Genomic DNA, 24,541 nt, shown 5'->3' on the forward strand with positions numbered 1-24,541 from the left:
GTTAATATTTTATATTAATTTTTTTATAGAGATAAACAAAAAGCAATATGAATATAAAATGTTAACGTGGCTTAACCGTGACCACACAAATAAGAGGACATGAGGAGAGCACCATAACAAAAGGGCAGACAATCTGCCTCCGTTTTTAATTGGACCAATTTTCATAACACAAATACACCGCTATTGAGAAATCCGGTGCAAATATTTTCACTGTCAACTTGATTAAGCAAAATATGACAAATGATTCATATTTTTAGAGGAAATATTTTTGTTGCTGATTATCTGACTAGCTTGAGCTATAATATGAATCTGGGGTTTGCAGTTTTCATGATCCTCATATGTTGATTCGGATAGTGTTGACGGATGATTGTTCAGGGATCTTCAAGACTCGTTTTGTTTGTTCTGATGTTGTTTCTTAGTTTTGTTTAAAGTTTTTAACCTCTGTATTTAACTCGAAATGAAACACGTACATAATACAACATAATACCAATATTCTCGTGCTATGAAAGTCCATCCATCTTCCACCGCGTTAACATTATTAACCTTTCATTGGGTGTTGAATTATTTGCTCCTATGACACATTAAGTATGATGACAACTAAACGTCATGAATATTCATCTCATACTTTCAACTATTTCCCTCCCTTTATTTTCTGCTTACTTGTCATTAGATAAGTCATAGGTGCAAATAATTTTATTCAGAAACCTATTTATATCTCATGAAAAGAGTAACTCTAAGTCAACAAAATTCCTTTTTGCGAAAGTCAGTAAAAAATATCTATCGTACACAGTTTTAATCCTATATCGCATGAATTAAGCATATTTCTGATTAAATTCAAAGACAATTTGAAGAAAAACAAAATGCCCCAACTTAGCAATATACGAACAAGTGAACAAAAGATTGGTGTGAATTCATAACAAAAATTCTAATTGGTCCACAAAATTAAATTGTCGACACACCTAAGTCTTATTCAAGGTGCATGCATGGCCCCAAGAAAAAGAAATTTAATTTCTCGAGTGTCAATATTAATTAAAGGTCATATGCAATGTTTTTTGTTGGGTGCATTTTGGAATGTTTTTTTTTAATCCATTTTGTCACTAGTGGGGGAGGTTACTTGATTTTATTTTGTTTTTAAAAAGAGAGAAAATTATTGAAATTTGAAATGGTGAGTTAGTATAGTTTAGGTGAGCAAGATAACACATCAACGCTCGATAATCGGCTTCAATTTTTCAAGCTACTATTTTCTTGCGTAGAGCGATAAGGCACAACTCGATAGAAAATTCTCTAATCCCACTAATACACTACAATTAGAACTAACTCTTTAAAAGTGTTTTTAAAATGAGTAGAACTGTTGTTGGATAGCGAAAAGCATTTTTTGACAATTTTTTAAGAAACACTTCAACGTACTTTTTTTTTCCAGAAAGTATTTCCCACAAAAATGTTTATGAACAACAAAAAAGCTTTTTAGAGAAGCATTTTCAAACTGCGAAACAATAGAAATAAGACAGGTAATTAACTTGATTAACTAGTTGATTAATTAAACCTTCATGATTTTTTGTAGTAATTAACCTTATCTAATTCGTCACCGGTGGGCAGACATATTGATTTGTGGGGAGCAAGCGTGTAGGTATACCACATTTGTTTGTTTGGCAATGTCTCGTTGAAACCATGATGCTTGTTGCGTCGCTACGCTTCCAATGTTTCACTGTAAAGCCATATAATAATTGTTTCTCATTTTATTTGTCTTTGCGATGATAAGGGCGTCGGAAGATAGTTCATATGGTAAAAAATTTAAGATTTAAAGTTATGTGGTGAAGTTCGTTAGGGTTTAGGTTCAAAATTAAAAATTTTCTCAACTCTCCATTAATTGTTAGCACGTAAGCTAAATATATGAGAATAAAATGGAGAGTGGAAGAAACTTTATATTTTTAGCCTCATATGTGAGGCTCACGAGCTAACAATTAATAGAGAGTTGACAAAACTTTTAATTTTGGGCCTATATCCTAATAGACTTTATCACATGATTTTAATTTTATTTTTCTTGATACAGGAATTATCTTCCGACTACCCTAGCATTACGGAGCTTATTAATCCAATTAAACCTAACCTTTAATCCCACATCCTTAATTAATTATTAGCCAAAAGTAATAGGCTAATAATAACAACAATATTTAACAATGTAGTACCATTCTGTCGGCTGGCTTTGCTTTGTGTTGCAGGGACAAGAAGCATCATGGGGCTTGTGAGTTTACAAACTTAATTTCATGCACTTACTAAGAACTGATGTAATTAATCCGTCCGCAGCAAGACTAGTCGAACTTTTGATGTGAATGCTTCGTCTAGCATCGAGTACTTCTAGTTGTGTGAAACTAAACGAGAGTTGATAAGTCAACCAAATATGAGAGTAACGAGTGAAATTAAACGAGAGTTGAACTGTTATCAAAATATGAGGGTAAATGGTATACCATACATTAGAGTGACTATCATGTCTAAAGCAACGCTCTTTCTTCTTTAATGTGAATACACATTAGAACCAAATCCTCCTTATATTTAAGCGTGAAACCGAATGAAAGTCGATCTCTCATCCATCAGGAGGACGAGAGTAAATTCTTTACCATCAAAGCTTTTGGTGTTGTCATTAGGAAACGACTATCACGCGAATCATAATTTTCACTCCTGTTTACCTGTTTTGCATTCATTCCTTTGTTTCTAGTTTTGGAATTAAATAAATTAAAAGAGAATCAAAAGACAAAAACAAGATGATATGAAAAACATAAAGCGGCTAGTGCGATCCATACACTCATTTTTACTTCTCAAACCTCCCTTAATTTTATGTCATCTAATCGAATGAATTGAAGAAGATCAGTTGACCAATAATTAATAGGGGTGTGTGAGAAGTAAAAATAGAGTGTGAACAACACTATCCATAAAAACCGGAAGCGAAGAAACTGAGAGTGCGAAAGAAGAAACCGGAAAATCATTGGCCTTAGCTAGCTAGTATACATTGAACGTGCAGTGCATGAACATAGCACACAGCGTATGGTGCATCCATTTCGTTCTAGTTTTGCCCTTTTGGTCTTTTTACAAAACCTACTCAGGTGACTTTTATTTATAACATTTATAGGCAAGCATTTGAGCAGAGCAGCATGGGGTTGCTGGTGAAGATATCAATTAATATATAAGAAGTTGACAGCAGCAGCAGACAGGTCATTCGGGCACACTGTATAATCTCCTACGAAGATTGGGTAGGTTTGGTTTGGTCCACCAGGACCATAATTGGTGCAGTGACGATATTCTTCTAAATCAAACCATAAATTATGGAAATTTAAGACTAACTAATTCTTAATCATGCATTAGGACCCTCTAGAACCCACTGCATAATGATCAATTTAGGTGAAACGTATGATGAAGATATGTCTCCCTATAAAATGTTTCATGCAACTTTTTCTCTTCTTAGTCAATGAGTTGTAGCTTAAATAGAATTGTGACATTAAATCTTATAAGTGGTGGATTTCGAGATCACATCGGAAAAAAAAAATTACTTTGTATGTATTTATAAGTACTTGAATTACTATTTATATTGTCAATGAATTTTAGAGAGTTTTAACGAAAAACTCATGGTACTATTTATTTTAACGAAAAACCACATTTTTACACAAAAAAATCAATCATAATATTATTCATTTTACCCGTTATTTTGTCTCTATCGTTAAAACTCAAAGTTTTCAAATCATTTTCATTAGTTTTTCTTTAATTTTATGGTGAAACCCAACTTTATTCATGGTATCAGATCAAGTTGGTCTATGTGTGAAGTCTGACGCCCACATGTGCCCCACGTCACCCAATTGTATTGTCTGCATGCTAGGCTTGAAATTCACCACACATCAAAGAGTACAATAGTGTAGTCCTAGGCAAATGCATGAAGATGCGCAAGGGTAGACTCGCTCAATGACAAGGGTGGTCAGCTGTACACCCAAACTGTGAAAAATCTCCGTACCAGACTGCATTTGCCCACCCAGTAGTTGGGAAAGGAAAGTTGGTGTGGGGCTGCATATTACGCGGATGTGAGGGTAAAAGAGTTTCATATGGGTAAAAAGAGAAATCTTGCAAAAATTTATAAGAGGTTAGACTACTATTTATATTGCCAATTGGTTTTATAGTGAAGCCCCAACTTTCTTCATGATATCAGAGCAAGTTGGCTCGCGTGTGATGCCCAGTGGCCACACGTACTCTACGTCACCCAATTTGGGTTGTCCACATGTTTGCTTGAAAATTGATCACACGTGATGAGCATATGAGGATGTGAAGGTAAAAGAGTCCCACATCAATAAAAAAAAAAAGATACCTTGCAAGAACTTATAAGACGTTGAACTATTCTCCATGTTATCAATTGATTTTATAATGGAGCCTAATATTCTTCACATTTATCCTTTTCTACCCAAAACTAGTGACCATATATAGCTTCTCTCTTCCATTTCAACCCCATTTCACCAAAATTCACCCACTTTATCTAAATTTCTTCATCTCAACTTCCTTAATCGCCCTGACCTCACAATTGATAAGATCCACTCACCAACACAGAGATAAATTTAGGCAAGAACTCCAGACCAAGATACATCTCTCCACCAAGGAATTTTTTTTTGAATCTGCCACTAAATCTTATCATATATACAAGGGAAGTGTTATTGGCACTTCAAAAATCTCATTCTACACTCCTCACGAGTGCATTTTTCTTTCCAAATATAGAAAATTTAGAATGTAGAATGAGATTTTTGGAGTACTAATAACAATTCCCATATACAAAAGAAAATTTAATCCCATATTGAACTCCTAACTTTTGGGTCAGTGACCTGTAGGCTCAGTGGCCCAGATACCCCATAGCCAGCTGATAACTTTTGGGTCAATTCCTAGCCCAACTTCAATTCATAGGGCTCAACCCAACAAGCACATGCTCAGCCCAATTAACAACCCAATTGCAAGCGGTTCGCACGTGCGAGTACTAAAAAACGTGTACGAAAGCGATGGACTTACAGAAGCTTCCGGTTCTGGGTGGTCGTTTTTGTATGAGCAAGCCTCTTCTTCCCTTGCCTTCAAATCGAAGTTATTAGATCGAACCGAGCAATTAGGAACTGGACAGAGATCTCAACTGGGTCACCGCTCAAATTAGCTTTCTTCAATTCTGGTTCACCCATGTCTTCTCCTGCCGAGTAATACTAATACCCTCTTCTTTCTTCTCTCTATTTCGTTCTCAGATTCATGGATTATTATTATAAATTATTTCTGCCATTATACTTGAATTTATATATTGGGTTTTGATTTTGGTGCTGTTAAATTTTACTAGGTTGCATTTGATGGTGTTTTTGTTTAGCTATATTTTAGTAGCAATTTGAATCCTAAACTTGAATTCAACTGTGTTGTGTACAACATGATAAACCCTTTTTTTTTTTTTTGGAGAAAAGATGATAAACCCAATTTTTAAATGGGAGTTCTTGAGATGCTGGTGTTGGTTATATTAAATGTTTTAGAGTGTTTGCATTGGTTTCATGGCCCTGAGGACTTTGAGTTGCTGCCCCAAGAAATCGGGTTTTTGTGATTGTGGATTGGACAGATTAGCTAAGTTAGGCATTGTTGTGGGTGTATAACTTCCAGATGAAGTTAGCATAGCAACGAGTGGTTTATTGGATTGATGACAATATAGGGTTTGATTGATATATTGTATATGGTTTTATCTTCATAATGGCTCTGCTCTTGTCCACGATGATTGAGTACGATCATCCAGCTATCTTGTGCATCTTATTGTTTTCCCTGAAGATACAGTTGCTCCGATCGCAAGTTACAACCATTATTTGCTTGTTTCAGATGGTATCAGTCACTCCCACCCATAAGCAAGGCTTATGGTACCCTCTGTGTAATTGCAACGACAACCTTTCAATTGGGGCTTTATGATCGGGAAAGTATTGCATTAGTGCATGAACTAGTATTCTCACATTTCCAGGTATGTATCCCATCAGATAATATAAGATTTGTGCTTAGTTGTTAAGATATCAATTGGGGATTTTGAACTTCACCATTCTTTGTAGGTTTGGAGGTTGTTTACAAACTTCTTTTTCCTTGGAAACTTCTCCGTCAACTTTGGAATCCGCCTTCTGATGATGTAAGTAATAGTTCTGTAGTATACCTAGTCAGATGAACTGAAAATAGATCTTTGTCAGTCTATACTTCTGTAAGTAATAGTTATATAGGATACCTAGTGGTACTTCTCCTTTTGAAAGCATACAACTTTCCCTTTAATGCAGCATGTTATCTAGTCGGAGACAGATTCATACTTCTTCAACTAATGGATCAACTGATATTTGAATAATGGAACATGATTATTCATGCACTAATACAAAAATGTTAATTATTGCACAGAGCAAGATATGGAGTTCAACTTGAAAAGGGACCATTTGATCGACGAACAGCAGATTTCTTATGGATGATGATATTTGGAGCCACGACATTATTGGTGCGTGAGTTGTCATCATCATACTTTTGCTTTTTAGTCTGTTTCTTCAGAAAGGTCAAGTCTGTTTTGCTGTGGTGTCTAGGCTAACTTACAATCACATAAGCTGTCTAGAAATTAAAGGGGAATTGATTTTTTTTTTTTTTTTTTTTTAACTCAAAAGGCCGATTTTACTTCGTTTTTACTCTTCATCATGTATCCTTTTTATCTTCCTGTTCAGTGTCAATCTACTATTGCAGCCTTTTGTTTCACAGGGAAATATACTATTGAAATTTTTAAACTTAAGGAAGTTGTTGCGCTTTTGATTATGTCTCATATAGTGTAGCTTGATAGGATCTTATTGTCAGTGAATTGTACTCCAATCATATTTCCTGTTTTCATCTTTACTCTTGTCTTGAAATTTTAGGTTTTATCTGCTATCCCTATATTTTATTCTCCTTTCTTGGGAATATCTCTCGTGTTCATGCTTGTTTATGTCTGGAGTAGAGAATTTCCAAATGCCAACGTCAACATATATGGTCTCGTGCAACTTAAGGTACGGACATTGGTATACATTCAAAGTTTCTCTTGGGTGCTTCTGTTTTGTAATTTATCTGCATCTACTTATTCATAATGTCTGGTGCATGCAATTTCTGTATATTGTGATTGCAGGCGTTTTATCTTCCCTGGGCAATGCTTGCCTTGGACGTCATCTTTGGTTCCCCAATTATGCCAGATCTGCTGGGAATCATTGCCGGACATCTGTTTTACTTCTTGACTGTGTTGCATCCATTGGCAGGTGGAAAGAACATATTACAGACTCCGAGATGGGTGTATCCTTACTCGATTCATTTATTTATTTTTTTAAAGTTGCAAAGTAATTCATGCAAAATCGAAGCTATCATATTGCTATTCATTCTCCTTCACATATCATCTGTTTGAACTTTAGTTTCTTCCGTGCTTGCCTACTGCATTCTACTTGTAGCTCATTGCACTCAAGTTTTAGTTTCGTATTTGGATCACCACATTTGCATACCTAAATAAATGTAGCTCATCCATGTTCTACGTATCATAATCGTCCTCTTTTTGCAGTATAGTTGTCACGCTTTTCTGGGCATTGCCATGCTTTAGCGCTACATGGTAGTAATTGATTTATCACTAGTCAATTAATCATACCCACTTGAAGGTAGTTTGTCCATAAAGATTTCCTTAACTGTTACTGAACAGACGTAAAATAGTCGCAAGATGGAGGATCGGAGCTCCTCCACCAACTAGCAGAACCCAACCACCTCCCCCAGCTGCTGCTGGTGTGGCTTTCAGAGGGAGGTCTTATCGACTTAGTGAGTGATTGTGATCTGCAAAGGGGATGAGATTTTTCCGATCATTTCAACTTTCTCACTTTTGTGGAGGCCGAAACTAACAAGCAGAAAGGAAGCAATTTAATCATAGGGCCATAATTGTTGCAAATGTAGAAAAAAAATTCCTTCCCCATTGAGGATACGTTTTCATAGTTTGTTGAACTCGTGAAGTTGTGTAAGTTACTATGAATGCCAATGATGCAGAGAAATTTTTTTACCAATTTTTCGTTCTTGGTGCACCATATGTTTGAATTTAAATACGATAGCTCAAAATTTTGTTACCAATTGATCCAACAGATGATGTATGATAATCAAATTGTCAACTTGAATTAGAAATTCTTGGTGCAAGACGTTCTTTTCTTCATTACAAAATAGACAGGATATTGTCGAGAATGCATTAATAGTATGTTCATACATTCCGTTGGCTTACAATGACAATTACGTGTTTTTTATATCATAATGACGGATTAAAGAACAGACGTCTATTCCAGAATCGGACTACAACATTAAACAGCTTGTAGTTCTGTTGGCAATTTCAGGTAAGAGTATGATGGATGGATTTGGAGAGAAATGAGATTTGGGATAAACAGCAATATTTCTCGAACAGAAACTGAGGGAAAATGGTCAAAGTGGAGCAAAGACCAAGGACAAAGCGACACGTGGCAGCATGAATATGAAGGATAGAGAGAAGGGAGGTGAGCCATCAGATGAGATCCATGTTTCTCTCCCCCCACATTTCTCTCTCCTCCCTCTGTTTATAATTTGCTTTCTCAAACTAACCCCAATGGAGTAACCAAACCACAACATTAATAACTCCACCAAACAAACAAATCACTTCTTCCTTCAGAAAACAATCCTCACAGCTACCTGTATAACAACAAAGAATAGCACCACAAGCAACACAGAAGACAGACTCTTGCATTACAAGATCGAGGTAATCGAAAATGTCGTGGCAGACCTACGTGGACGACCACTTGATGTGTGACATTGACGGCCAGGGACAGCATCTCACCGCCGCTGCCATCGTCGGTCTTGATGGAAGTGTCTGGGCCAAGAGCTCTTCCTTCCCTCAGGTCCAACCCTACCCCGCTCCACCTTTCACCATTTGCATGCTTTCCTTTGTGCTTTCTTTTCGGACTTGTGTTTCTGGATAATAATTGGTTGTATCGTCACACTGTACACACAGACGATCTTGAAGCTTCAATCGTCATGGTTATTATTCCTGTCCACAATCTGACAACATAGTATATTACCATCGTCTTGGTTGTATGTATTTGGTGTTCAATATGATTGTACTACATGATTTACTTCATCTGATCCATATATTCAAAATATCGTAGGATAGTGATTTCTTAGAGAAATATGTTGCCAAACAATATATGGTTATATTGGCATATTGGGAATCGAAACACACATTCATCCATAAATCGTCGTGATTAATACTACGAGTTCACAGTTTGACACCATAATATACTTATATTTCCGTCTTTATTGTATGTTGGTTGGTGTTCAATGTAGCTGTTTGCATGCAGCATTGTGAATCTGTGGTTGACCTCTTTCACACAGAAATGCATGTGCTTGTGGATTTACTTAGGGAACATTATATATCAATCTTTACTTGCAGTTTAAGCCAGAGGAGATGACTGGTATCAACAAGGATTTCGAGGAACCGGGTCACCTTGCTCCAACTGGCCTGCACCTTGGAGGCACAAAGTACATGGTAATCCAGGGAGAGCCTGGCGCTGTCATTCGTGGCAAGAAGGTACGAGCCTTTCATAATGTCGATAATGTATCAATAACATGTCATTACGTTTTGTTAGCTCAATGATATTGACGCATTATTGATTTCATATCAACAATTTGTTCTTTTGTCCGTTTCATATATAGTCGGACTACACATATTCAATGCACAAGTTTTAGACTAAGATATTCTTCCTACTTTGGTTTCGCAGGGCTCTGGAGGAATCACCATAAAGAAAACTGGGCAAGCTCTAGTATTCGGAATCTACGAAGAACCAGTGACTCCAGGGCAGTGCAACATGGTGGTTGAGAGGTTGGGCGATTACCTCGTTGATCAGGGCCTGTAGGCTAATTAATATTATACCATGTTCATCATCTCCTAGTATTTCAATTTTGGATTTTATTTTTATTTTTCTATTATTTTTGTTTCGGGGTTTTGGTTCCCAGTCTGCATCTCCTTCATCCAAAACCCTAAAAACTGGTGGTGAAGTTGGTGCAGACAATAACCATGTGACAAGGACTAAAAGCAGTTGTTTGGTGTTTGAAATTGTTCAAATTGCATAAACTCTATGTTTTTTGCATTCTTTTATTCCCTCCCTATTTTCCTTAATTTCTTGTAGTTTTTTCTTAAAGAATCTCTACGCCTGGCAAAAGCTTGCCAGCACATATTTGCATAGCTGGTTGTGAGTATGTGATTTGGTTTTTTTTTTTTTTTTCTCATGAAAATTATGAGAATGTGCTCTCTACACGTTTAGTACAATAATGAATCAAACAACTACTTGCATATAAAGAAGGACGTGTCCATGGGATGAGGGAAACTTATCAACAATAGAATGATCAATTTAAAGGTATTTTAAGTTAATGAGATACGTCAATTATGTTAACTTTTTCATACGACGATGCATAATAGACTTAAGATATCGTAGATATGACATTTCAATTGCATGAAAGTTCTTTCTTAATCATTGATGCACTTGTAAGCCACATTGCTAGTTGGCAACCATTGATCTTCAAATAATACATCCTCCCATTTTGGTGTTTGATTAATGGTTTTGCTGGCAAGGGAATACTTGTCATCTTTTTTGTTTTAATGGTGGGGAAAATCCACCATCATGGATTGCCATTTTTCAAAAAGAAATGAGAAGGACCTCAGAATTGTAAGTTGCTGCATGTCCTCACATATCATAGAGAATATCTCCAAATCAAAAAAAAAGAAAAAGGACTTCTTTGGGAAAGTGATAGGACAGAAATCTAAGTTAACTGTTAGGGTTAAGAAAAAGAATCTGATCTAGGTCGACTCGGAGAGATCTAAGAGGTGGAAGAGGGTGGTCGTTGATGAATGAGATTCACTTTGGATTTATGCGTTTGGGAGTTCGCGGAATAAAGGGAGAAAGAGATCCAGATCGTTTAAGTTTTTGAGTTGTTGTGAGGTGGATTAGTGTAGTGGATTAATTGGGACAGTATGGTTAAATTGAGTGGTTTGAATCTCTCGGTTTGTAGACTCTGGACACAAAGATTAAGAGTGGATCTCAATGCCAACCATTGAAATCTATGAGCGGTTAAATGCCAACCCGAAGAGAGTGATAGAGAGTCTAAAGTCAGTTATGAGGCTTTGTGAAAGTCAGAGATACTTTGGACTTCCGAAATTAACAAATAGTAGTAGTTTAGGCATATAAAAAATTTCATTAATCAGGCCAAGTGCTTCCCGTGTTTCCCTTTGGAAACACTTCTAAGAGAAAACGGTGCTTGTAAAAAAAAAATACTCAAAGTGCTTCACTTCTTATCTCAAAATACTTTTAAAATGTTTGACAAACAACTATTTATAAAATGAAAGTGCTTTTACTCTTTAAGAAGTATTTTTAACTCTCTAAAAACATTATCCAAACGAGTTCCAGTAATCACACAAATTCCAACCATATAAATATATTGAACACATAATATCTCCTAACTATGTGTTTTTTTTAGGGGAAAAATCACTTGATACATCCCTTTTTTTTTATAAGGAAAAAATAGGATCCGACCAAAAAATGGTAAAAAAATTCTGAATTAAATTGATTCACCCTTCAGACAAAAAATAAAAATAAAAATAACATATTTAAAAACAGCGTGCGTTGTTTGAACGCTGGCTGTTGAGTATAGAAGACAGAGGCTTGAAACGAGAGCTGAATTTCCTCCGCAGACACCCCAAAACCTCCGATTCAGCAGCAAATCCCACCAGACACACACAAACCTACGAAAAACCTCAAAAAAAAACAGAAACAAGATGTCGTGGCAAACGTACGTCGACGACCATCTGATGTGCGAAATCGAAGGCAACCACCTCTCCGCCGCCGCCATCATCGGCCACGACGGCAGCGTCTGGGCCCAGAGTGCCACCTTCCCTCAGGTACCCATCGTTTTTTCTCACTCTCTTCTCACAATAACACTTCAAATTTTCAATTTTTATGATCCCATCTTGCTTAAATCTTAGATTTTGGTGGGCAAGTCAGAGTTTGATTCAGTAAACAAATCCATTTCTGCGATCTGTGGTTTGGGTTTTCATCTGATCGAATCGTTGGATGTTATAATTTTATAAAGATTTGTGCTTAATTATTGATCGATTAGTGTTTTGGTTGTTTTTGTTTGGGATAATTAGTTGAAGCCTGAGGAGGTGACTGGCATTATGAATGACTTCAATGAACCGGGTTCACTTGCTCCGACCGGGCTGTATCTTGGAGGGACCAAATACATGGTCATCCAGGGTGAACCAGGAGTTGTGATTCGAGGAAAGAAGGTAATTTTCATCGCTTAATTTGATTCATTCGTTCCAATACTTACAACCCACATGCATGATTCATGCCTATGCATTTTGGTTTCGGGAAATACTCGCAGATAGAACCGGTTACATGACTTTTAATCAAAATTAGGATTCATGCCTATGCATTTTGGTTTTGGGAAATACTCGCAGATTAGTTTCCATTTCATTTGTAACGGGTTCCAATTGTGCGTATTTCCCTTTAGTTTCTTGTTTTCATGGTTTTTTATCTGGGTTTGTTCACTTTAATTTCAGGGCCCTGGTGGTGTTACTGTCAAGAAGAGCACTATGGCTTTGCTGATCGGGATTTATGACGAGCCGATGACTCCTGGCCAATGCAACATGGTTGTCGAAAGGCTTGGCGATTACCTCGTTGAGCAGGGTCTCTAAATACCTTGGTATGTTGCTCGCTCTTTCACTTGAGAGAAACTTACATACAACTAGGATGTCGCTACAAGCCAACGAAGCACTTTCATGTGGAAAAGTTATAATACATGCAGATTCAGTGCTTGACCAGGAGTGCATTTTTGCTCGCTGTCCTTAAGAAACGGTGAACATTACACCACATTAATCCCCATTGGATGAGTGTGATTTACTCTGTTTGTTACACAAATCTCAAAATTTAAACTCATCCAACAGCACTTAATGTGGTGGTAATGCTCACAGCGTAAGAGTAGTGAGCAAAAATGCTCTAGTTTGTTTGGCTTGGGATACGATCACGGTGTATCCTAGTTTACGCAAGCTCTTATGCTTTTACTTAGGGAAATCGTCTCGATTTCTATAGAAGTTTTCATCTGCACATCCTAACCCGTCTGCCGGAATTGTTTTGTTGCAGTGAGAAGAACTACCTGTGTTGCTAGCGTTGGAACCTCGTTTGGAAACAAAGTTTGGTGCTTGAGAACTGATGATTATTGGTCTTGTATTATTGTCTTTGTACTTCTTTGATGATTTGTATTGTATGATTTTCAAGTGAGGTGCTTGCCCAATGGATTTCAGTAAATGGATGTGCCAAATTAATTTGCATGAATTTATAGAAATTCTATTTTTATCATGGTTTTTCTCCGGTTTTCAGTGAATGGTTCTTTGTTTACAAGATATGATCCCTTACACCGGTTGAATTCAGGGGAAGCCGTGTTAGCATCGAGTCGATGAAATCTGTGTTGCACCCTTGACTCAGGGGAAGCCGTGTTAGCATCGGGGCGTCGGGTTGATGAAATCTACGTATGTGACATTCCGGCTTCCGTTGAGGTGATGGTGGCCGAAGTTACAGGCACAGTTACACGATTGTAATGCTTGGAGGTGTATTTTAATTCCTCTTGCTGAACTTTAATCGATTCATAAACTTCAGTATTGCCTCGACATATTGCAGATGTTCATCGTAGCTACATCGATTCGTCCTCTCCAATTGAGGCGTGAAGTTTCAACATAAGATGCAACATCTTTAGTTCAAACTTAAACCTCTTGTGTGCAAAAATATGTAATTCACGTGATCGCATCTTCAGAAGACGAAGCACTATCATACAAAACTTGGGGAGCAGTTTGATGTTCAGCAATTACATTCCCCTTGAAAATGGGGCAAAAACTTTCAAACCAACGCCGCTCCCTGCGTTACACTAATCACCGGAATACAAGAATCGCCATTATCTGGTATCGGGGGAAAGAAACGACATGAAAGTCACCAGAAAGCAACTACAAATCCACACCGGAACTCCGCTCATTGTGGAAGAGGAAGAAGTAGAAGATATTGCAGTCGTATTACTTGGCACGGTTTTGTTGCTCCTGTACAACAGTTGCAAAACAAGAAAAGCTAGGTCAATATGGAGTGCAACATTAACAAACAGAATCCGTAGGGTTTCGTATATATAAAACTTACCCAGTAGTCATATAGATGCAGTTGTCATAGCCTGCAAAAACAGAGGAAATTAGTTAGTTTTCAGCGAGACTTGTAAAAGAAATTCAATTTAAGAGCGGAGTTTGGATCCGTGAATACATACTTGGGTTCTTATCGACCTTGAACCCTGTTCCTCCGAAACTGCAAGCAATATCAGTAGCCCCATTTTGCTGGTAATAACTGTTGAATGCGTATGACGCATGAGAAACGGTATTATCTGGCTCGAAACAAGGCTGGCTAGGCTGAATAGCTCTACAGTCCACATTCCCAGGACCACAAGCCCAATCCAAGGCATTCTGCAAGTCGAGTTCAGAAGCCTTACTCGAAGCAATGCACCATGTCGGTGTCGTTCCATTTGAACTGGTAACATTAGTCTCTGTAATCATATCCACCGAACTTTTTCCAGTGAAATCCAGGTTGTAGACGCTAGTCTGGTCTGGGTAAAATAGCCCCCAGTTCCTCTCAGATTCCAACCCTGGCTTCCTATTTTCGTTGAACAAAGAGAAGATGTACACATCCAGCCTCTCTCCCGGCTTTGCAGGAGTGCCAGTGTTGTTAATGACATGGCGAATCAAATTGGTATTGTAAGTTTGTGCATTATCAGGAGTTGCAGCTGTCTCTTTAGGCGATCCTTTTGAAGGCCAGCCCGTCTCAGTGACCATAACTTTGATTGTTTTGAAATTCAGGGCCATCAGCGCGTAATATATAGCGTCAATCTGAGCATCGAGCATGTTAGTGTATATCAAACCAGTGTTTGGATCAATAACTTCTGACGATGCATCAAATAGAGCGTAATCCAAAGTGACATTGCTTGGAGAATCTCTGTAAGCATAGTATGGATAAATATCAACCATGAAGGGTGACTGGTTTTCAGCGAGGAATTCCAACAGCGGTTTCAGGAAAGACGCATGGCTGCTATTAAAAGCCCCTGCTGAGGGAGGAAATGATCGGGACAGAACACCGAGGGAATGTGTGCTTGATAATTTGATCTTCTTAGACAGACCAACTTTTTTTAAGGCTGTGAGGACATTTCTCATGGCTGGCATTACTTGGACAGAGAAATTACTGGAACTCTCAGTAACTTCAGCTCCAACCGTTATGTATGTGATCTTCGTCCCTGGGTAGTAAGGCAGGATACTGTTCTTGAGCCAGGTGTCTACATTGGATTGGAACTGTGAAAACGCCAACAAATCTGAATTTGGAACCCCAATCATAAGTTCAACGCCAGTGTTTGCAAAGGCCTTGAGAACTTGTATGTTGGAGTCGTAAATCCTAACATATTTAATGTTATGGAGCTGCACAAGCTGCGATGCTTTGTCAGGCGTCGGAAGATCATCAGCATTTCTACCGTAGCAAATTCCAATGGTACTTCCTCGGCAAACATCTGTCACAAAGATCAACAAGATTCAAACAAATGAAACTCATTCAATTCAAAAATGTCCGGTAACTCAAACACACAAACACCAACTGAAAAGATCGTATGACCATCAACGGATAGTGGTCTTCCAGCCAAGGACTACCATTAAACCCGAAACCCTATTACCAAGTCCCGTAACAAATTCCTAGTGATAGTTAAACAATGTCAAAATCCATTAATTATTCGGAATAATCGCTTCCTCTCAAGATTATTTGCAGCATCAGCAATGAACCCTTCCAACTGCTGAAATTTCAAATTTGAATACTTTCCACTTGACCATAGCGCATTATACTTGTTGTTTTCATATCATATTGTATATGGCCAAGCCAAGATAGGGTCCCCAAAAGCTCAATTATTGCATTCTCTGTCCAAATGGATATCCCAAAATCCCACCCACATGGAAAAAAAAAGGTTAAAGATGCAGAGATAGTAGAGGACCTTAAATAAGAAAATCATTAATTTGGCATTGCCCCTTTAAGATCTATATAAATAAGGTTCCAACTTCAAAACAAGTATATGAGGTAACCTTGATAAATACTTAACTAAGAGAAATGCTAGAGACTCTTAAAGTGGGACTCTCCATGCCTGACCTCACAGTTAACGTCAATTCTCGTGCTAACATTATAAAACGTTGTGTCTAAAATAAGAATCTATAGAAAGTTTCACTTTTGAGAGTCTCTTGGCATCTCTCCTTCACTAAATATACCTAGCTGACCAAAATAAAATTTAAATAAAATTTTTTATCATAATTTGAGCGATATTTTAATCTAATCTAAGAAACGAAGACAAAGGGACTCTTCTTCTTTAAAAAAATATGGAAGCTTGAATACTTTAAGCTCCTAAATTCTTAGAATTTCACACACCATATTGAAAAAAAAGGTAAAAATGAGAAAAAGATCCCATAATGAGCAATAATGCAGCAAAAATAGTAACTTGCAAGAAACCGCACCGACATTCGACATTTTCCTTTTTTTGTGTGCATAATGTGTGTGAATTTCTCTAAAAGCACTTGGTGAAAACAAAGATCCAAATAAGAAAAATCACTTCTTGAACAAAGAAATCCCACTTGAAAGCACTTCAAACACCATCATCAACATTGCCCATGAAAAGAGAAAGAAAGCAAAAACAACAGATATAAATAAGAAGAACCCAGAAAGAAAAACAAACCCAAAAGTGTAAGCAGCACTGAAGTGGCAATGACAAGCCGGAAGAACCCACTTCCCATTTGCTCTCTTTCCTTCTTCTCTCAAACAGCTTCTGCTTCTGCCTTTCTCCTTCCTCTCTGAGCTCCAACCAATTTCTTCAACGTTCTTCTCCTTACCACTTGTGAATAGCAACGGCTCCCTTGTCCTTAGTCCTTTATGCTCTGGTCAGAGTCAGAGCTCGATCGTGAAAGCACTTAAGCTAATAAGCACTTTTGGATGTACGTATGCATAGTTATAAGTAGGGGGAAGAAGCTTTTCAGGGTTATTAGTGCTTGTGTCAGCGGAAGGACCGGACTTGGCAGTTGATTATAAAATCTAGTTAATTCAAAGGCATCGGGTCCGTTTGCATCTGTTTCCCACTGTTAGCTGCTACTGTTGGTTTTCTGCTTGCCTCGATTAAATATTTAGAATATTAGGATTTTAAAGTGAATATTTGCAGGTAAAACTTCTCTTTGTCTATTGCTTTTGGATTTTGGTCTGCTGGGTAAAATCTAGAACTACCTATGCTACAAGTTATCTGTCTCGATCCGGATTCTCTCATTGCTTACGACTAATTTTATTAACATTTTGTATTGACTTCTTTATAGCTAGAGAAAGATAAAAAAAAAAAAATGAGAGGACAAGAAGGAAGGAGAAGGGAGGAGATTTAGATTTTCAACCTGCACCAACTAGCTGTTATTAAAAAAAATTCATCCGTCTTTGTATGTGATAATAAGAATAACTTCGGAAAGTTGAGGTTTCACCTTTAAATTAAATATTTCTCAACTCTTCTCTCACACCTCATCATGTACAGCAAATTTTTAAGTTTAACGTGTGTAAAACTTTAATTGAGCTACGTGAAGCACGTGAAACAAGCTTGTTCGCTCGGTATAGTAATAGAAAATTCAGATATTACTTTAAATCAATTGGCGATAAAAGAGTGGCTAAATTTCTTTTAAACTTATGCAAGGTTTGTGTTCGTGTTTTTTTAATAACCTGAGTATTTTCCTCAATAATACTGGGAATGAATGTATGACAAGGCTTGGGAGTAGGGACATCCCCTTTAAGCTTTTAAGAGCACTTTCACTGCATAGGGTAATAATTGTCTGGCCAATTGGGCAATATACAATTATTGTCTTAATGAGTTGTAATTGTTCGAGTGTATTTTTACTTTGTAATGAATTGCTCGAGCAATTAGCGTTAAAAGTTAGAGTTAATTACAAAAAACTACCTCAAGTATGGGTCAAATGACACTTTCATACCTCATCTTTTAAAATTGACAATGTCATACCTCATCTTACGAATTTGTGTCAATGTTATACCTTCCGTTAACTTGGCCGTTTATTTCTCAGTTAAATGCTGACGTGGCTTGATCCGGGACCCATTTTTATTAAAAAATTAATAAAAAAATTATTAAAAACAAAAAAAATCATTTAATATTATTTAAATATTAAAATAATAAAAACCCTTTTTTTTTTTTCTTCTTCTTCCCTCTTCTTCCCTCTTCTTCTTCTTCTTCTTCTTCTTCTTCTTCTGCAGGGGGACGAACTGGGTTGTTTTTTTTTTTTTTTTTTATTATCTCTTCTTCTTCTTCCCTCTTCTTCCCTCTTGCTCTTCTTCTTCTTCTTCTTCTCCTGCAGGGGACGAACTGGGTGGTTTTTTTTTTTTTTTTTTTTTTTCTCTCTTCTTCTTCTTCCCTCTTGCTCTTCTTCTTCTTCTGCAGGGGACGAACTGGGTGGTTTTTTTTTTTTTTTCTTCCCTCTTCTTCTTCTTCTTCTTCTGCAGGGGGACGAACTGGGTTGTTTTTTTTTTTTTTTTTTATTCTCTCTTCTTCTTCTTCCCTCTTCTTCCCTATTGCTCTTCTTCTTCTTCTTCTTCTCCTGCAGGGGACGAACTGGGTGGTTTTTTTTTTTTTTTTTTTTTTTCTCTCTTCTTCTTCTTCCCTCTTGCTCTTCTTCTTCTTCTGCAGGGGACGAACTGGGTGGTTTTTTTTTTTTTTTCTTCTCTCTTCTTCTTCTTCCCTCTTCTTCCCTCTTCTTCTTCTTCTTCTTCTTCTTCTGCAGGGGGACGAACTGGGTTGTTTGTTTGTTTTTTTTTTTTTTTTTTTTTTCTCTCTCTTCTTCTTCTTCTTCTTCTTCTTCTTCTGCAAAGGGACGAACTGGGTGGTTTTTTTTTTTTTTTTTTTTTTTTTCCTTCTCTCTTCTTCTTCTTCCTTCTTCTTCCCTCTTCTTCTTCTTCTTCTTCTTCTTCTTCTGCAGGGGGACGAACTGGGTTGTTTGTTTGTTTGTTTTTTTTTTTTTTTTTTTTTTTTTTTCTTCTTCTCTCTTCTTCTTCTTCCCTCTTTTTCCCTCTTCTTCTTCTGCAAGGGACGAACTGGGTTTCCCATTGCTTTTTTTTTTTTTTTTTTTTTTTTTTTTTTTTGTGTTGCCTTCTTCTTCCTCCTCCTTTCGTTGCAGGGGGTTGAGTTTGTGGTGGGGAGTGGGGGGATGAACTGGGTTTGGTTTGGTTTGGGTTTTTTTTTTTTCTCTTCTTCTTCTTCTTTCTCCTTCTTCTTTTCTGGGTTGGTGGGTTGCAGGAAGATGATGGGGAAGAGAGAGGGGGGAGATGCACGAAAGGAGAGGGAAGATGATGGATAATTTTTTTTTTATTTTATTATTATTTTAATATTAAAATAATATTAAATGATTTTTTTTTGTTTTTAATAATTTTTTTATTAATTTTTTAATAAAAATGGGTCCCGGATCAAGCCACGTCAGCATTTAACTGAGAAATAAACGGCCAAACTAACGGAAGGTATAACATTGACACAAATTCGTAAGATGAGGTATGACATTGTCAATTTTAAAAGATGAGGTATGAAAGTGTCATTTGACCCATACTTGAGGTAGTTTTTTGTAATTAAACCTAAAAGTTAATTTTAAAATTAAAATATAATATTATGTTTAATTTTGAATAGGATTTAAAATCAATTTCATCATTACATGTATCATTATTCGAAATTACAATTTTTTTTCTTCAGAAGAGTAAGGTTAGGTATTTATAGAATATATTTAATTATTTCCCATTTTTCTATTTATATTTTTATTTTCTAATCAAAATTTTAACTAATCTCGTTAAGCCATGTGTCAACATCTAAAATTTACATTTAAAAATTTTCTGTATTTTTTAATTTTAACTAACTAAATTAGTATAAATGTTAAATTATTCAATTCAGTGTAACAAATTGTGCCATGTCGACGCAACGGTCATTTTTAATTCAACGATCTAGACTTTGCCACGTGTTCGATAACTTGCAACTCGAGCCCCACGAGGCTTCTTTGTCTCTTGACGTGGCATCATGCACGTGCATTGCACGTGCTTGATGCAAAAGTTTTTTGCACATAACCGGTGTTATGCTAACATCAACGTGACATCAAATCACACTCTAGCGTTAGATTGGGCGCAAATTGCATGACTGCTTCATTCAGCAGGCTTGGGCCCACGTTTTGCTCGACTTTTTTCCAATGGGCTGAAGCTGCTTTTTTTTTAGGGGGCCGCCGGTGGGGTGGTGGCAAAAATTGCCCAATTGCCCGACAAAATGAGGTGGGCTGGAGCTGCTCTAACTATAAAAACCCAAATGAAACCAATGGGTAGGCCCATTGCTTCTTCTGTTTTAGTATTAATACAGTAATACTAGGGAAACCTAGCAAACGCATCATAACAAATAAACTCTTGATTTCTCGTTTGCCACTCGTTATTGCGGTCTGACTTTTGAAGTTCATTGATGGGTCAAGACCGTCGAGGTTGGAGGCCGGTCAGAAAATTCCAGGGCCGGGAATCCGTCAGTCCTCGATATGTATGGAGGCCGGTCAGAAAATTCCAGGGCCGGGAATCCGTCAGTCCTCGATATGTATGGAGGCCGGTCAGAAAATTCCAGAGCAGTGAATTGGTAAGTCTAAAATATGATATAGCTTTTCTTCTTATGACTGACTTTATATAGTTTTCTTTAAAGATTATTGTTCTTGATAACTAACTTCATCAGTCTAATTTGCTCTTTAATTTCTTTTGTGCTGGTAAACTTTTGAAGCATGGTTATTCTTAACATGTGTGTATATATGTAGCTTTTTGATGTAGCTCAACGATACTTAATACAGGAAAAGAAATATGGGGTTATGGACATGGAAGTTGAAAATCATCCAACACCAGAGCTTCCAAGTGAGGTCATATTCACGCATATACTCCCAAGGCTACCTCCCAAGTTCTTAGTAAGCAGTGCAGGCGTGTTTGCAAGTCATGGTCCTCTCTCATCCGCCACCATTCCTTTGTCACCGCTTACCGCAGCTTTCAGTGCAGCAAGGGTACTACTTCCTTTTACGGAAGGGGAGACGTTTCTTCTCCTCCCAACTAAACCAAGAAGGGAATCTAACACCCGTCACCCGCCTTTCCACCATTTATATTGAACCGAAATATCATTACTTCGGGTAAGAAGTTTGGGTGGCTTACTGGTTATTGGATCCTATGGTGATGACCCTGTTACCATATCTAATTGGTCCACTGAAGAGTCTATCCAACTGCCCCATGAAAAATCGACCGCAAGATATGCCCGACATATCACATTCGGTTCACTCCATTTACAAACGAGTATAAGGTTCTCCAAATCTTTTGGGTTTTGATGAAAAAGGGGATACTAATATTACGTTGAATATTTTTGTACTTGGTATGGATTATTCATGGAGGCCATTACAAGTAGACGTTGGCGATCTTCCTTTTGATCTCCAACATCCCCCCTTTGACAGGAGGGCTATCCATTGGCTACACGAGGAGAATCAAAGTATATTAGTATTTGACCTTGGCGATGAGTCATTCAGAGTTATTCCGCTCCCTCAGGAGTATGATTATACTAGAGAATGGGATGATTATAGTTCGGATCTTCCCTATAACTTTACATATATAGTTGAAGTAGGAGGATGTGTGGGGGTGTTTGTTGACAACTCGCGGAAATAAACATAGCGTTATGGATTTTGAAGGACTGGGATGATTATAGTTCGGATCTTCCCTATAACTTTACATATATAGTTGAAGTAGGAGGATGTGTGGGGGTGTTTGTTGACAACTCGCGGAAATAAACATAGCGTTATGGATTTTGAAGGACTACCAAAACCATGTGTGGGTTAAGGAGACTATTCCCTTACTGTCGATAGTGAGACAATACCATGATAGGAAACGAAGGTGGAGAGTTGATTGTTTTGGTACAATTGGCAAAGGTGATGAGCTACTGCTTGAGGTCACTTTGTTTGGATTTTTACCAGGATATGATGACCTCCCACAATATTATCTTTATAATATAAAGAGCAAACATGAGAGGACACTTGATTTTAGTTTTTATACAGGGATGCGTTATGTCTATGATAATCGAGAAGAATCAATGGAGTTGATTACCAGTTATGAAGATAGCATCATCCCCCTTAAACTTCATAACTGTTGTACAGAATCTAGAGAGAAGAAGTGTTGGAAAATAATAATAATTAGATTTATTGTATTGTTTGGATCTTAATTAGGGTTTGTTAGATTTTGGTCTATATATATAAAGCTGGTAGTTTAGTACGAAAAATAACACAGTCAAGATGTAGCCTCATTCATGTAGCATTCTTGACAGTTTTGTATTTTGTTGTTAATAAAGTTTTGTATTCAGTTAATTCGTTGCGTATCCTAATATTCAATTTTCAAACAAGAAAATAGAGAGAAGGAAAATGAAAACTAAATCTGCAATTCTGATTACAGTTGAGTATATATAGTACCTTCCCTGTTTCCTCACCGACTCTAACAAACTCTCACATTCTCAATGGGAACGTGGCATTAGCCCAACGCAATCATGCCACATCTCAGCTAGGGATTCCAAGGCTGAGATTGGTACAACGACGAACGCTCTGCATGCCCTTTGTTAATATATCTGCAACCTCATCATCGGCAACAAATCACCCTTTTGAACCTCTTCTCGAACAAAATAATAGTCAGTATCCATGTGATTAATCCGAGAATAAAAAGCAGGGGTTGAGCTTAAAGTTATGGCAGACAAATTATCATAGATTCATAATGAAGAATTGGTGGTTGTGATACATTTCTTTTCTTGATAGATGAATCTTTCTTCTTAAAAAAAACTTAATTATTTTGTACTCTGGATACCATATAAATGGAATTATCGTGTCCATCCCTTTGACATTGATATATCCACAATGATAAATGTTCATTTTGTTTCACCTCGTAATCCGCCATCGATTGTTGGATTTAAAATAGGTATTTCTTTTTATTTATAATCTGGAAATTGCTAATGTAATATAGTAGTTGACAACATAACTTCTTCAAAGCCAGTTACGTTCTTTTAGAAGGAAAGGCACCCTACAAAAAAAAAATTAGTTAGTAAATCCATGTTTAATATGCGTATCATACATATAATTATATTTTTTTTTTAACTTCAGTTTTTTTGTATACATGTTAATGATCCGTTATATTGTACTTTTTAAAAAACTCTTGAAAAAAGTTGAGGTTTCGCCATTAATTTACTTGACAATTGACATTTCCTAATTAGTTTTGTGGGTCCCACCAGTGTTTAAAAAAAACACACCCCGAGGCGCACCTAGGCTGCTTTGGAGGCGGGGCGGGCATGAAATCACCTCTGCCCAGCGGGAGTAGGCGAAAACTCACCCCGGCGTGGTCGAGGCACGCCTCCGAGGTGTCCAACTAGCGTCCTTTTTTTCTTTTTAAGTTGTAGAAATCTAAATTTTTTTTAGCTCAGAGCCACACCTAGCGAAGATGAGATGCAGAGCCGTGCCCAGGGAAGAAGATAAAGACGACAGAGGTGGCGGTGGGTGATTCAAAGTCAGGGAGAAAGAGAAGAGTTGAGAGGAAAGAGAGGAAGGGGGAGATATAGGAGAGTCTCATTTGGTGTGAAAATAATTCAGCCATTGTATTTGTATCTATGGATGATATTAACCTGTCCGGAGATCCCCATGGGATTGGTCCGGAGAAAATTTGCATCCCATATTTTCCTAGATATTCTAATGACATCCCAACAAGAAAAAAATAATAAAAATCCTTTTATTTTTTATCGTTATATATATTATTTTTCTCTTAAAAGAAACATTAATTCTTATTTTTTAAGACTACAATATCCCACTCAAATATTACTCAAAACTCGCAAGTAGCCCTTTACCATAATAGTAGAAAGGTGTTGAACTATTGCAACGTGAGTTCAAATTTCATCTATGACTCTAACAAAATTTATTGTTTGACCAAAAAAAAAAAAAAAACTCAAAACTGTCATGTACATATGAATAGGCACTTAGGACTCGGTGTTCAACTCTATTTGAATGGCTGTGAGATTAATTTGATTGCTTAGGTACCACATCACGCACTAAAAATTAACGAGGGACGGAAATTGATGAATTTGAAACATAGAGATCCAAATGAAACCGATGGGTAGGCTCATTGCTTCTGTATTACTATTAATAAAGTAATATCTGGGAAATCTTAGCAAACGTATCAGGACATATACACTATGGATTTCCCCTTTGCCACTAGTTACTGCGATCTGACTTTTGAAGTTTCTTGATGGGTCGAGACCGTCGAGGCTGGAGGCCCTTCAGAAAATTTCAGAGCCGGGAATCGGTCGGTCCAAGATATGTATGGAGGCCGGTCAG

General features: G+C 37.2%; 4 protein-coding genes across 4 annotated transcripts; 3 read left to right on the forward strand and 1 right to left on the reverse strand.

Moving 5' to 3' along the window:
* Positions 1 to 5,029: 5,029 nt before the first annotated feature.
* LOC137748517 (derlin-1) lies at positions 5,030 to 8,060 on the forward strand. The gene is made up of 7 exons (XM_068488683.2): positions 5,030 to 5,207; positions 5,860 to 5,995; positions 6,081 to 6,154; positions 6,412 to 6,505; positions 6,909 to 7,037; positions 7,154 to 7,314; positions 7,709 to 8,060. The coding sequence occupies exons 1-7, from the start codon at positions 5,191 to 5,193 to the stop codon at positions 7,827 to 7,829; spliced, it is 732 nt and encodes a 243-aa protein (XP_068344784.2). The 5' UTR covers positions 5,030 to 5,190; the 3' UTR covers positions 7,830 to 8,060.
* Positions 8,061 to 8,541: 481 nt separating this feature from the next.
* Positions 8,542 to 10,160, forward strand: LOC137748847 (profilin-2). Its single transcript, XM_068489035.2, has 3 exons — positions 8,542 to 8,912; positions 9,464 to 9,601; positions 9,792 to 10,160. Exons 1-3 carry the CDS (start codon positions 8,784 to 8,786, stop codon positions 9,924 to 9,926), a joined length of 402 nt encoding a protein of 133 aa, XP_068345136.1. The 5' UTR covers positions 8,542 to 8,783; the 3' UTR covers positions 9,927 to 10,160.
* Positions 10,161 to 11,698: 1,538 nt separating this feature from the next.
* On the forward strand, positions 11,699 to 13,424 carry LOC137746555 (profilin-2). The gene is made up of 4 exons (XM_068486570.2): positions 11,699 to 11,965; positions 12,215 to 12,352; positions 12,629 to 12,771; positions 13,209 to 13,424. Exons 1-3 carry the CDS (start codon positions 11,843 to 11,845, stop codon positions 12,761 to 12,763), a joined length of 396 nt encoding a protein of 131 aa, XP_068342671.1. The 5' UTR covers positions 11,699 to 11,842; the 3' UTR covers positions 12,764 to 12,771; positions 13,209 to 13,424.
* Positions 13,425 to 13,870: 446 nt separating this feature from the next.
* Positions 13,871 to 17,280, reverse strand: LOC137746554 (glucan endo-1,3-beta-glucosidase 13). Its single transcript, XM_068486569.2, has 4 exons — positions 16,849 to 17,280; positions 14,368 to 15,648; positions 14,247 to 14,277; positions 13,871 to 14,152 (listed from the first exon to the last, which is right to left on the reverse strand). The coding sequence occupies exons 1-4, from the start codon at positions 16,904 to 16,906 to the stop codon at positions 14,014 to 14,016; spliced, it is 1,509 nt and encodes a 502-aa protein (XP_068342670.2). The 5' UTR covers positions 16,907 to 17,280; the 3' UTR covers positions 13,871 to 14,013.
* Between the last annotated feature and the right edge of the window lie 7,261 nt (positions 17,281 to 24,541).

The sequence above is a fragment of the Pyrus communis genome, chromosome 2 (genome assembly GCF_041283825.1).
Source record: "Pyrus communis isolate YQ-2024b chromosome 2, ASM4128382v1, whole genome shotgun sequence".
NCBI lineage: Eukaryota > Viridiplantae > Streptophyta > Magnoliopsida > Rosales > Rosaceae > Pyrus > Pyrus communis.

Excerpts from the sequence above, each read along its gene's own strand:
- LOC137748517 (XM_068488683.2), top strand. Across the intron at positions 6,155-6,411 it reads GGAATCCGCCTTCTGATGAT|AGCAAGATATGGAGTTCAAC; the intron begins GTAAGTAATAGT and ends ATTATTGCACAG. Across the intron at positions 6,506-6,908 it reads TTGGAGCCACGACATTATTG|GTTTTATCTGCTATCCCTAT; the intron begins GTGCGTGAGTTG and ends TTGAAATTTTAG.
- LOC137748847 (XM_068489035.2), top strand. The coding sequence starts at position 8,784 with ATGTCGTGGCAGACCTACGTGGACGACCACTTGATGTGTGACATTGAC. Across the intron at positions 8,913-9,463 it reads AGAGCTCTTCCTTCCCTCAG|TTTAAGCCAGAGGAGATGAC; the intron begins GTCCAACCCTAC and ends CTTTACTTGCAG. Across the intron at positions 9,602-9,791 it reads CTGTCATTCGTGGCAAGAAG|GGCTCTGGAGGAATCACCAT; the intron begins GTACGAGCCTTT and ends TTGGTTTCGCAG.
- LOC137746555 (XM_068486570.2), top strand. The coding sequence starts at position 11,843 with ATGTCGTGGCAAACGTACGTCGACGACCATCTGATGTGCGAAATCGAA. Across the intron at positions 11,966-12,214 it reads AGAGTGCCACCTTCCCTCAG|TTGAAGCCTGAGGAGGTGAC; the intron begins GTACCCATCGTT and ends TGGGATAATTAG. Across the intron at positions 12,353-12,628 it reads TTGTGATTCGAGGAAAGAAG|GGCCCTGGTGGTGTTACTGT; the intron begins GTAATTTTCATC and ends CTTTAATTTCAG.
- LOC137746554 (XM_068486569.2), bottom strand. The coding sequence starts at position 16,906 with ATGGGAAGTGGGTTCTTCCGGCTTGTCATTGCCACTTCAGTGCTGCTT. Across the intron at positions 14,278-14,367 it reads CAAGGTCGATAAGAACCCAA|GCTATGACAACTGCATCTAT; the intron begins GTATGTATTCAC and ends CTGTTTTTGCAG. Across the intron at positions 14,153-14,246 it reads TGCATCTATATGACTACTGG|GAGCAACAAAACCGTGCCAA; the intron begins GTAAGTTTTATA and ends ACTGTTGTACAG.